Raw genomic sequence first — 12,630 nt, forward strand, 5'->3', positions numbered from 1 at the left:
AAAAAAAAAGTTGCCAACATTTGCAATTTGGGAGAATTCACTTTTTTTAAAATCTAGATTTCAGCTTTTTTAAAAATAAAAATATTTAAAAAACAAAACCTCATCACCATAGCAGAGTGCCGGGAGGTGGGGGACACATTCCCGCTGGCATGATTTCCTTTTGAATTCAGAGGCGGCTCTCTCAGACAGGGCCTGAGCTTTTCCAGTTGGCCACGCCCTCGCTGATTTCGTGAACCGCCAGAGCCCCGCTTTCCTTTCAGACTGGTTAGACTGTTGCTTAGAGCAAGCTTCGGAGAGCGCGGGCTGGGGCACCCTTAGCTAAAGGGGCTGCCAAGTAGATCGCAGGACTTTGTGTGGGCTTCACTCTACATGCACCACTGTGTGCCACTGACTTCTAAATGTTTATGCTTCGTGGGGAGAGTGCACCGCAGGGGCGGCGGCACTCCCGGTGGCACCGGTTATTTACCGCCAGCAGGGGCCTCCTCTTCCCTCAGCACCCGGGCTACCGCACTTCTGAGGCGGTTGTTTATCTTTGGCGTACAGCTCCTTCTGAGTGAGGGCTGGCACTATCCCGGAGGGTTCCGAGGGGCTTAAACGCGTTCCAATAGTATAATTCTGGAAGTCTCTCTTATTTGCTAAGGACTCTTCTTACTAAACAGTTCAGTCTCCTAAACGACTGAACCAGTGTAGACTTTGGGAATAACCCGGGAACGAGGTGTCCAGGCTCGATCTCAGATGGAGACAGTGGGAGGGGGTGCGTGGGGGGGGGGGGTGGACTCACCGCAGGCCTGGTCTGGGCAGCTGCGGCCGCACAGAGTCGGCCCAACCGCGGGGCCGGGGAGCGGCGTCCCCCAGCCGCAGACCGAGGCCAGCGGCAGCCGCGGCAAGCGCCACACTGCGCCTGCGCGCAAGGCCTCTGGGCGAGCGGAGCCAGTGACCCGTTAACCAGGCCGCGTCGGACCGAGGCTGCTTCGGGAGTCTGCGCAGGCGCGTCCCTCCTGCGGACGCCGGTCCGTGCGCAGGCGCCCGTCCTAGTCGCTCTTAAAGTCCCGTAAACAGAAGGGCCTGCTGGTGACAACTTCTGCTTCCGGGTCACTCCTTGACAGCCGCTCTCACGACCCAGCTCAACCCCGCGGTTCGGTGAGTGCGGCCCTCGCTGCGGGACTGCCTGCGTCCAGGGTCCCTAGCCCGGGGCGCCGTGCCCAGTAACGCTTCCTCCACTCCCCGCGCGGGCTCCGTAGCCCCCAAGCCTGAGACCTCGTCCCGGCCTTTGGGAGATCGAGGCGGGGGTGGGTCCGGCCCTGGGGCTCCCGCGGCGCAGATTGCGCGACCCTCTCGAAGGGCGGGCTCCGGGAGACCTGCCGGGATTGCTGCAATTTGCGGGGAGCACCCGCGGAAATTGACAGCTCACGTCCTTGCATTTCGTGCCCTTACCCTCGGGCCCCTAGTCGCGGCGAGACGAAGCTGCCGCGAGCCCTCTCCCGGCGGCGCGGCGCGGCTGGGGGCGCCCCTGGCTGGGCCGAGGCCTCCCCCGGGGCGGAAGCCGGGGCCTCCCTAGGACCGGAGCTGTTGAATGTCGCCTCCCTCCCACTCTGCTTCTAGCTTCGCAATAAAAACCCCTTGGTGTTTTCTCTGGATCCGAAGCGAAAGTAACCGGGGTAGACAGGGCTTTCAGGTCCCCCGGAGAAAAGGAGTCACTTGGGGGTCAAACCCTGCACGGCTGCAGACGGGAGATAGGTCGAGTTTAGGTTTTCTTGACGCTTCCTGACAGTGAGTGCTGTCAGTGTGCCCTGGAGCTTCACCCTTCACCAGGAACTTGGAGGCGGCAGCAGAGGACCACTGGCCACATCCTGAGTTAGGAGTTCCGGGAGCGCCCCCCAAATGATTGCAGGGTTTATTTAGCATCTTCAGGTTGTCATGGCCCAGAACCGATTAACAGAACCACCGCAGACTAAGCCTTCCACTTTAGATGCTCAGTCTTCTGCCCCCATCCTTGGACTCTCTGATTCAAATGCACTTTTGCCTTTTCCTTGCAACAAAGAAGTATAAGATACAGACACTTGTCTCTGAGGAGGTAGCAGCTGTTGGACAGATTATGCCAATTCTAAACTATCTAGAAAATTGCAGAGAGACATGTAAACAAGTATGTAAGCTTATTCATAATAACACGGGAGAATTCCCAATTCGAATCATTGATACCTATGAATTGAATAATTTTTACTTGCATTGCTTATTTTAAACAGATAAATGGCCAGTGATTAGCAAAATAGAAACTACTAGGTTTATAGTATGTTATATAATGTATGAGGGGATACTCTATCACAAAAAGCAAAAATTACATAGTATGAAATGCCCAAAATAATTTTAGGATTTTTCCCTTAGTAATCATCATATGCATAATGTGTTTAATTACAAGTCTTGAATTTTTTAAGATCCAAAGTAATAAACTTTACATTGGTTCAACAAATATTTATTGAGAACCTGCCATGTGCCAGGCACTATTGAAAATAACACTATATTGCCCAGTGGGGCGTGGCCCAGCATTTGAGCGTCGACCTAGGATCCTATCCATCCGGGTTCGATTTCCCTCTCAGGGCACATGCCCGGTTGCAGGCTCCATCCCCAGCAGGAGGCATGCAGGAGGCAGCAGATCAATGACTCTCTCATCATTGATGTTTCTATCTCTCTGTCTCCCTCTCCTTCCCTCTCTGAAATCAATATTTAAAAAAAAAGAAAAGAACATTATATTTACCCCCAAGGAAGTTTTGGTTTAATAACACAGATTTTAAACAGTTACATATAGAGGGCTGATACTGCATACTATATTTTCTCTACAATTTTTGATAAATGCTTTTTCATTGAAGTGCTGCTCCACTTTGGTGTAAGTTTAAATGTTTCCCAACTAGTAAATGGCTGTTATACAGCCAAAACTTTTATCATAGTTGAATTTAAGTATATTGCATTATTTTCTTTTTCCATCCTAGGCCACTCTGTCATGTGGTTTCAACACATATATTTGCCCAAATCTATTTCTCAGTTGTCATAAATGGCCAGTTATTAAAATTTTTAATTTTTAATCTGCTTATTTTTCTACAACTGCATGTGTCATTGGTGTAAACTTTGCATTTTTTTTCTAATTTTATATAGATGACTCCAGAGTTGTACTTTTGTTTTTCTTTCTTATTTTAGAATATTACCTCAAATATAATCCATTTTTTCTTTGCTGAAAATATTTTAAACTATTTCACAGATGCTTTGTCATTAACAGAATATATTTGTTCCTTAGCCTTTTCCCTCTCTTCTCACAGGTAACAATCACTTTCATACCCTTTAGTCAATCAATCAACCAATATTTATTAAATACCTACTTTTGTGAGACTCTGTGGATGGCCTTACATGGGCAAAAAAGTGGAAGATAGGGACCTTGCCTTCCAATTGATTACAGTTTAGGTGGAGAAACCATATGAATATAACTATACTGCAAGGCTAAATATATCAAATAACCTAAAGGTGGTGCTGATAATAAAGACCACAAAATCCAGAGGAGGAAAAGAATGTTTTGTGGCATCTTCAGCCTTTAAAAAATGTCTTCTTTGTGTACACTTGTTTTAAACCACACCGAACTCCATGGGGGTTTTGGGGTTTCTTGGGGAAATCTTGTGCCAGGCTAGGTCAGAGAGTAAACTGAGGTTCTAAGGGTCAGGTCATCCATGTCCAGGTTAACCCAGCTCCCTAAGCAACTATTATTACTCCTTTTCCTTATGATTAAGAGAAAATGATATTAAATATTGATCTCTTTGAAATCTGCTTTTAGTATTGGGAAGGCCTCGAAGGACTCCTATCCCCTAAGGACAGGTATGCTCAGTGACGTTGCGTATGCCTAAAACTTCTTTGTTTCAGGCAGTTTGGAGCATGTGAACATACCCTGAGCCTTGATGAGTTCCAGTATGTGGTATATTATGCAGAGCATTCAGAGCAAATACTCTCTCTCAGAGCGCTTAATCCGAACAATTGCTGCCATTCGTTCCTTCCCACATGATAATGTAGAGGACCTCATCAGAGGGGTGAGTGTGCTGTTACCCACATGAGAGTCCTTGGGGAGGGGAACTGGGAAAGTTCCTGGGGAATCCTAATAGATTACAGACTTGCAGCTTTAACTCAGCTCAAGATCACAGAGATTTTACATATTCTTAAATGTATTAACTTGACCAGTGAAATATATTTTCCCTATTTTTTGCTTCTCTTCCCCTCTCCTTTTCACTTTGAGCATCTGATATTTTCCTTCAGGAAATATGTTCTAGATTACCCTGGTCTCATGTTCTTTGTGAAATCTCTGTCTGGATATGGTACCTACGGGATCCATCAAGCTCAAAGTCTTCTACGTATGTTGTACTGAGGGAGGAAGGAGACCAGCAGAGCAGAAGTGGTTTTCAAATCCTTGTGGTTTATGATTACATGGAGAGATATCACCTGCCTTCTATCCTAACAACAGCTACCACTTCTAGTTCTGTAAAGAATAGTATCAACCCCTCAAATGCATGGTAATTTTTGACTTACGAAAACACCTTAGTATCTGATATTTAACCACTACTGTTCAGTATTTCTGTTACGTGACTAGTGTATCCTAGGTCTTTGCTACCTTTTTCTGTATATTATTCCTGTTGAAGAGAAGTTACAGGGTAATTTTTTGATTACTAGAAAATGCATCCAGATGGTTACTTCTGTACATTCTTTTTAACAACTTTAGAATCCTTATTTACAGCCTAGAGCTCCGTAGCTGCTTCAGAGTTGTATGGCACAGTGGTGAGAAGAAAAAGTCACGCAGCATTAGCTTGTTCTTAGCAAAAGTGGTATCAGAAGGCTCCGAAGGAGAAATTTTGTCACATTCTAATTCTAGCTCTGCTGCTGAGTCATTCAGTGACTTTGGTCTGACTGTGGTATCTCCATCTCCTTGATCAGATTTGGAAAAAAAGTACCAGCAAGGGCTAGATGGCAGAGAATGCTGATACTAAGAGGCTACTTTGAAAATGTTTGTAAACAAAAAGATAATATTAAGATGACCTTACTATTAGTGATGGTCATCTGTTGAATGGCGAAAAGAACATGCCTGTTTTGCTGGCTTCAATCTGACAGACTCACTTTCCTGACTTTTTCAGAGCATAGTGGTCATAGAAGGCTTTTCCAGTTTTCCTGCCTGATAAGGTTCCCACCACTTTTACATATCCGGTTATGTCCTCAGTGATGTCTAACTGACATTCTGGCAGGCTATCTTGTGGAGAAAATAACTTGATTTAAAGAATTAACAGTCCCTTTTATTCATCGTCAGTGTTTTCACTTGGTTTGAATATTAGCATCATAATGTCATTTAATTATTAGGAATAGAAACTGAGACCACTAGTCTGTTTACAGTAGAGTTAGAACCTTCTTCCTCCTGGACTCAGTTCTGAGTTCCATCCTGCTCAATAAGCCAGAGTTGAGCACGCTGACTGAAGTTTCCTTCTGCCGTAGGGAGCAGATGTGAACTGCACCCATGGCACACTGAAGCCCTTGCACTGCGCCTGCATGGTGTCCGATGCCGATTGTGTGGAGTTACTCCTGGAAAAGGGAGCTGAGGTAATGTTCTTAACATGGTCACATATTAATGATTCACTAAAACTCGAGCTCCACATTTTCTTAAAATTTCTTTCTTCTCCCATCTCTTCCCACCTTCCAGCTCGTGGTGACATTGGTGTAGCCAATATTAAAGGAAAATGTAATGGCAAATATATAAAATCATCGTAAGATTTCATTCCTTTGCCTTTCTTTTTTAAGTTGTCCAGGCAGAAGGAATTTTATCTCCCCTTTCTCTCCCTGCCTTCCTCTTGGAGCTGTTTATACTTCCACTTAATCCTTTTATTGCCTATTGACTGTCCAAGAGGTCCCTCAACTCTGATTAAATCTAAACCATGTGGGACCTGCTACCAGATGTGCACCTTTAATACCACCATCACTGGGAGATACATGTCATTAGGAAATCCCTTCCTCAGTATTGGGTGACTTATGCTATTTCTGCCCAGTAATTATTTTGTTTTAGTATATCTTGCTTCTGTCTTCTGATATGAGTATCTTAACATAAAAACCATAGATTAATTTATGTTGGCATTGGCAAGAAGCAGCATAGTATGAGTGATTAAAAGAATAGACTCTGGAGCCAAACATCATGGATTTGAACTCCACCTGTCACTTCCAGCTGCGTGACCTTGAACAAGTCACTTAACCTTCCTTTGCCTTAGTTTCCCTGTTTGTAAAATGGGGATGATAATTGTATCTTCTTTATAAGGTTGTAAAGTGTTTAGAGCACTGGCATGTAGTAATTGCTAACTGCTTGTTAAATATATTAGCCGTTTTGACTCTAGGTGAGTAACCTTAACGTGCATATGCTGAGGTGCTAATTTGAATCAGACATGCCATGAAGCTGGTGTGCAGGCCCCAAACACACTGGTCAGTGAGCCCAAGGGGCAGCCCCAGCATCTGATCTCCACACAGCCATGTTGTCCTCTACTGTCATTATCTACTCCATAGCTTTTGTGAGTGACCCTGAAATGAAAGCCAGTGATTACTGTCAATGATGTAAGTGAAAATATCTTAGGAAAAGACAGTTTTTAGCTAAACAGGTTGAAGTGAGTTAAAATGTTTGTTTTTCTTTATTGTATTTTATGAGGGAAGATAATATACTATATATAAATTTGGGTTTTGAAGTCTTTGTAGCCTTCAAATATTGCAGGTGATGCTGATTTTTAGCAAGCCAGCTGCTTTTCCAGGATTGGGAAATTTGGGCTCTTTCCTCCACACGCTTTCATCCAGGTTCTCTTGTGACTCCACAGCACATTTCTGCAAGGGGCTCACTTGGACTAACAATTTGAGCTTCCCTGTGTGGCTAAAGAGCACAGCAGAACTATGTGGGCAGAGCTTTGTTTGGCCTCATTATTTTTCAGTCCGGTTGCCCTCAGCCACAGGATGAGTCAGGATAAGTCAGATGATCCAGAACCTTTACTCTGGCTGGTATATTCAGGCTGCTTTCCAGTCAGGGCCTTTCAGAGTAGTTACAGGGACTTAGACTTCATCTTCTCTTTCTTTAGCCCTTACTCTCTCGTAGAGGTTCTAGTGAATAACAATAACAGTAGCAGCAAACTCCTAAATAATGCAGGCCAGCCAATCAAAGCATGTAACAGTGCTGGTTGTTTGGGGGCAGTTCTTTTTCTATTTGTTCCTAAGCTTCTGTCATATCTCCACCTTGACCGCCAAGGTACCCTGGGAATTGCTCGTTGACCCTCTTGTTCGGAACATTACAAGCAAAGGCAGTGATAAACATGCAAGCTTCTCTGCCCGCCTGTCGTCCTCAGGAGTCTATCTACTGTAATATAGTTCCTCCCTCTCTTCAGGTGAATGCCCTCGATGGTTACAACCGAACAGCCCTCCACTATGCAGCTGAGAAGGATGAAGCTTGCGTGGAGGTCCTATTGGAGTATGGTGCAAACCCCAATGCCCTGGATGGCAACCGAGACACCCCACTGCACTGGGCAGCCTTTAAGAACAATGCTGAATGTGTGCGGGCCCTCCTAGAGAGCGGGGCCTCTGTCAATGCCCTGGATTACAACAATGACACCCCACTCAGCTGGGCTGCCATGAAAGGAAATCTTGAGAGCGTCAGCATCCTTCTTGACTATGGTGCGGAGGTCAGAGTCATCAACCTAAAAGGGCAGACACCCATCTCCCGCCTGGTGGCTCTGCTAGTCAGGGGACTTGGAACTGAGAAAGAGGACTCTTGCTTTGAGCTCCTCCACAGGGCTGTTGGACACTTTGAATTGAGGAAAAATGGCACCATGCCACGAGAAGTGGCCAGAGACCAGCAGCTATGTGAAAAACTGACTGTTCTGTGCTCAGCCCCAGGAACTCTAAAAACACTCTCTCGCTATGCTGTGCGCCGTAGCCTGGGACTCCAGTATCTGCCAGATGCAGTGAAGGGCCTTCCCCTGCCAGCTTCTCTGAAGGAATACCTGTTACTTATAGAATAGCCTGGAGAAGACGTTTGCACCATCAAGCAGGCAACTCTGGGTGAGGTTTTCCTCGCACTGCTACTGTCCCTTTGTCTTGGGAAACAGGAAAAGCAGCTGTCCCTGTTGTGTGGTTTATATTTTGAGGCAACATGTCACAACAGTAACCTCCACATCACTTCCTCTCCCCAAGCCAAGCAACCAAACAACAACAAAAATAATCTCTCACTTTTGTTTTCTGTTTACTTTGCTTTTTATATTGCACCCTGTGAAGAAGAGGTCTCCCCCTCCTTCCCTTTAGGGAAAAAGTCAACAGTGCAACCTAAGCTCCTCTAGGAAGATGAAAAGTGCAAGGTACTTAGAGAATGTGTTCAGTTTTCCTTTGGGGACATATTAACGCTGCAAATAATCCTCTTGAAGCATTTTAACATATCTGTGAAGGAGTTTAAGGAAATTCCAGCTAACATGTGGCCCAAAGATGAACGTACTACACCTCAGATAGTATGCAGATTGAGAACTGGGCTGGATGGTATCCCTAGAGTGCCACCTCATGGGGCATTCAGAAGGGACTGGCCCCTTCTCACCATCAAAAGAAATAGCAGTCTTTGCCTCTTTTCCATGGTTGTGCCCAAGGATTACAATAATTCAGCAATATTATTTCAGAAAGATTGTCTTGCTGCTTTCCACATAGTAGGATAGCAGGTTCTAAGCAGTCCTAAGAACTTTCTTCTAATACAGTTCTTTCTTTTCCTGAAAGCCAGTTTGCTCTAATGGCTTAGCAGGCATTTCCTGCACCATAGAGGAAGGTGTTTGCTTTGGTAGGGGAGGAGCTGGGCTGCCTTCTCCCAGGGTTCTTTCTCATTCTCTTTATGAAGCTCACTCTGCTAAGGGCTTGGAGTTATTTTTCTTTCAGTTTTGGAAAATTTGCTCTTTACTGATCTATACAAGATATTGGTGAAGGGGATAGAGTTGGGGGCTGGAGGAAGAGCATTATAAGAGTTTCTTTTGAGATGGCCCACCTACCCAAAAAAGATCTGTTTTGATCTGTGAACAATACTTAGTCAAAAACACTCCTTTTCATGTCCCTAAACTAGATCAAGTTATCATTGATCTTAGATGACCTGTATGCAAATTTGAAAAACTTTTTTTAAAAAAAACAATTGGGAACTACAAATAAAAATGAACAATCTGCTAATACAGCTAATTTGAAAAAGTATATCTGCTTTTGCCCTTTTGCTGTTGGTGTTTTTTTTTTTTTGCTTACTTAAAAAATAAACAGTTATAAAAGCAACTTTGGCAGTTTCTACTGTTTCTACTTTTCTCCACATTATCTAATCATCCTGAGCTCGTGTCCTCATCTCTGAAATGGGGCTGTCACCACCCACCTCATAGGCTGTTTTGAGGATTCCGTGATAACAGTGCTTGATATTTATTGTTAATTCCTGTACAAACGGCATTTGGCTGCTTTAATTCTGGACTCTGACATGGCTTCTCAGTCACTACACTTAGTTTTTTAGGGTATAGAAGTAATGCTTTGGAGAGCCAGCAAAAGTGATGTACTAGAGATAATCCCTTCCTCCATCCCTTTTAAGCCTGAACCTTCTTCCTGCTTCATCAGGCAGGTGAGGAAACTGAGTTGGGAGGACTCTGCATGCCTGTGCTGAGAGCCAGGATCTGGTTATTGAAGGCTAAGCTTAAACCTGGCATTAACAGGGCACCATCCTGACCATTTGGGGTATAATTTGTAGTCCCAATCCTGAAGACCAACTGCATTTCATGGGCACCTGGCTAATGAGGAGGAAGAAACTGTTGTCATGGAACAGAAAACAAATTAAGCTGGCGCGGCCGGCGTGGCTCAGCATTTGAGCATCGACCTAGGATCCAGGAGATTTCGGTTAGATTCCAGGTCAGGGCACATGCTCAGGTTGCAGCCTTGATCTGTAGGGGGCATGCAGGAGGCAGCTGATCAATGACTCATCACTGATGTTTCTATCTCTCCCCCTCTCCCTTCCTCTTTTTGAAATCAATAAAGACATATTTTAAAAAAAGTTAAGCTGAATAAGAACTGACATCTTTCCAAAACAGTACTGCAACCAAACCAGGTCCCAGAATAGGTGTCTCAATTTCCCAATATACAAGTCTCCCCATAAATGGAGTCTGGCTTTCACCCAGGAAGGAGTATAGAGGAATAGTTGAGAAGGGAGAGCCCTGGGTTGTCAGTGGAGGAGTAGAGATCATGGGGTGGCTGGGAAAAAGCAACTCTGGGTAATAGGTATATGATCAAAAGGAGAAACACAGCTTTAGCTTAAGGGAGACTGGAGAGAATGCAGGAGCAACTAGTGAGGGAGGAAGGTGAGGACCAGTGCACTATGTTCGAGGACCCTGTGTACAAAGCCAGGAGATGCTGCAGAAGTCCATGGGCTGATGACATGGGCTGCATTCCCCAGGTGTCCTGTCCGGGCAGTCTGGACATCCTACCTGTGAAGATGACAACAGGAGATCCAAAAGCACAGTGACAAGTTGGCATTTATTAGTGCAGTTACTGCCACTGTAGCAAATGTAGTAGAGGAACCAAGACTTTGTTATTGCAAATAAATAAAGCTTATTTTTAGGAAAATTCTAACCGAGTAACTGAAATCTAGCAGTAGCACTAGAAGAGCCCAGCCTGTGTGATGGATGAAGCTGGGTAGAAGTCTTGATAAATTCTACCTAAAAGGAGCTTTCACTCATTGCCCCCTAGCCAGAGCTGATCTTGGCTACGGTTACAGAATAAAAGGAAACCTAATGAAAACTGAGCTAAAATTACACTTGAGAATATGTGGACTTGGGTCTGTCAGGGGTGAGCTGACCATGACCAGACAATCCATTCCCCTCACTCCAAAGACGTTTAGACAGGAGCCTCTCCAGACCGCTTCCGACTGATGTGCTCCAGGTGCGCGTGCTCTGAGGTATCCAGGTCAATTTCGTATTTGGCTAGGATTTTGAGGATGGGCCTCAGTTTCAGCCACCACTGCTCCTTAGGGATGCGGTGTCTACAAAGGAATGGGGTAGATGACGATTTAATCTTTCAGTGGTGAAATCAACTTCTACTAAAGGCTTATGGGAAGAAGCTGAGCAAAAGAGGCTGGATTCAGGGCACAGGCATCAGATCTTAAGTAGGTACAACTACAGGTGTTACTCCTAAGAGAAGCCTGAAGACTGAGCAGGCTGGGAAAGTAGACCCTGAAACTACCAGGAAGGGAACTGCTCCAGGAAGTAGATGTACTCACTCAAAATCAGTCTGGTCCTTCAGCTCGGTCACTGGTTGGAAGACCAGGGCCCTCTTACGCATCCCTAGAACGCAGCCTGAGTCTGGAGTATTGGCAAAGATCCGCCCTGCAACAAGGGATGGTGTCAGCTTCTACTCTGGGGAGCCCGCCTCTGTGGAGGGGCCTCACCCTCTTACCCCACCTACCATTACGGTAACTCTCTTTGATTTTCCCGGTCATCCAGTTCATAGCCTTGGCACCCATCTTAGTGGCAAAATTCCTGTCAAATGGAGTTGGGCTCCCACCCTAGAAAAAGAATCATAAAAATTACAGAGGGAAGGACTCTAATTAAGTAGCAGAGATACCTGGAAACACAGAGAAAAAGGAAAGAATGGGCCCCAGGTTTAGAGCCAGAAACAGGAATCTAGAAATCGAATTATGAAAGGAAACCCTGAAATAGTTCTGGGAACCAGGGTGAGCTGGGCCGGCATATCTGGCCATTAGGTATGAGAGTTACTAATTAGGTAAAGGGAAGACGTCTCATAGTGGCCTCTCCTAGCTCCACAACTGCCAGATTCATGTACTTCTAGTCTCATTGGCCACTTGGTCACTTCCCTACCCCTCTTCAACCTAGCAGCTTTTGTCTGTCATCATCATCGATGACATCGAAGTGTGCCTTGTGGCCTAGTCTGGATGCCCTTGGTAGCACCTCAGAATAATATAAAACGTAGATTTTTTTCTGAACTAAGAGAAAGTAGGCAGGAAAGTGGGAAGGAAAAACAGGAACTAGGTCTTCCTACTTTAATAAAATAGTACCCCATTCCTGCAGGGGCTGATAAGCTCATTCAAATTAAGATACTGGGAATTAATTTGTGGGTAAAGAAAGGTCAAAGGCCAATGCTTAAAAGTAGCATCAGCTGTGGAAATTTGGGATGGGGAGGCCTCAGACCACTAGTACCATTAGTGAGTGAGGCCTACCTTGGGTGGGGATTGGATGTGGGTGGGAGAAAAGAATTCCTTTTCCCTTGAAACCCAGTTAGTGGAGATGGGGCCCAACAGCAGCAAGGCGCCTGTACTCATTCCACAGGTTCTGTATGAAATGGTGTGGTAGGAAGAGCTATGACTAGGCGCATTCTGGCTCTCATCCACGCTTAATAAATGGCCCTGAAAGAATTATTTCTCCTCTCTGGGCCTCATTTTCTTCACTGCAATCAGTGGTTCTCGACTGGAAACAGTTTTGCCCTCCTGGGAACATTGGCAATGTCTGGAGTCCTTTTTCACTTGTTATGACTGAGGGTGGAGGTGCTACTAGCATCTTGTGGGTAGAGTCCAGGGATGCTGCTAAACTG

The 12,630-nt window shown here is 45.3% G+C and overlaps 2 protein-coding genes across 7 annotated transcripts in view; one reads left to right on the forward strand and one right to left on the reverse strand.

The window, feature by feature from the left end:
- Positions 1–258: 258 nt before the first annotated feature.
- On the forward strand, positions 259–10,074 carry ASB8 (ankyrin repeat and SOCS box containing 8). 5 transcript variants are annotated; one of them, XM_081129882.1, is made up of 4 exons: positions 259–1,140; positions 3,901–4,064; positions 5,509–5,613; positions 7,422–10,074. In XM_081129882.1, the coding sequence occupies exons 2-4, from the start codon at positions 3,936–3,938 to the stop codon at positions 8,052–8,054; spliced, it is 867 nt and encodes a 288-aa protein (XP_080986008.1). In that variant the 5' UTR covers positions 259–1,140; positions 3,901–3,935; the 3' UTR covers positions 8,055–10,074. The 5 variants fall into 5 exon arrangements, with proteins under 5 accessions (XP_080986008.1, XP_080986010.1, XP_080986011.1 ...); XM_081129884.1 differs by having other exon boundaries at positions 1,001–1,140; positions 7,286–10,074; XM_081129885.1 differs by having other exon boundaries at positions 1,025–1,140; positions 3,905–4,064; positions 7,286–10,068.
- Positions 10,075–10,541: 467 nt separating this feature from the next.
- The window catches only part of PFKM (phosphofructokinase, muscle), a 46,886-nt gene continuing 44,797 nt past the window's right edge, over positions 10,542–12,630 (reverse strand). For both annotated transcript variants that reach the window (XM_081129875.1, XM_081129876.1), the window contains exons 21-23: positions 11,488–11,587; positions 11,303–11,408; positions 10,542–11,065 (exon numbers count right to left, since the gene is read on the reverse strand). In XM_081129875.1, the coding sequence (XP_080986001.1) occupies positions 10,921–11,065; positions 11,303–11,408; positions 11,488–11,587 (351 nt within the window). In that variant the 3' untranslated portion in view covers positions 10,542–10,920. The remainder of the gene's footprint in view (positions 11,066–11,302; positions 11,409–11,487; positions 11,588–12,630) is intronic.

This window comes from Miniopterus schreibersii (genome assembly GCF_964146895.1).
Source record: "Miniopterus schreibersii genome assembly, chromosome: 2".
Taxonomy (NCBI): domain Eukaryota; kingdom Metazoa; phylum Chordata; class Mammalia; order Chiroptera; family Miniopteridae; genus Miniopterus; species Miniopterus schreibersii.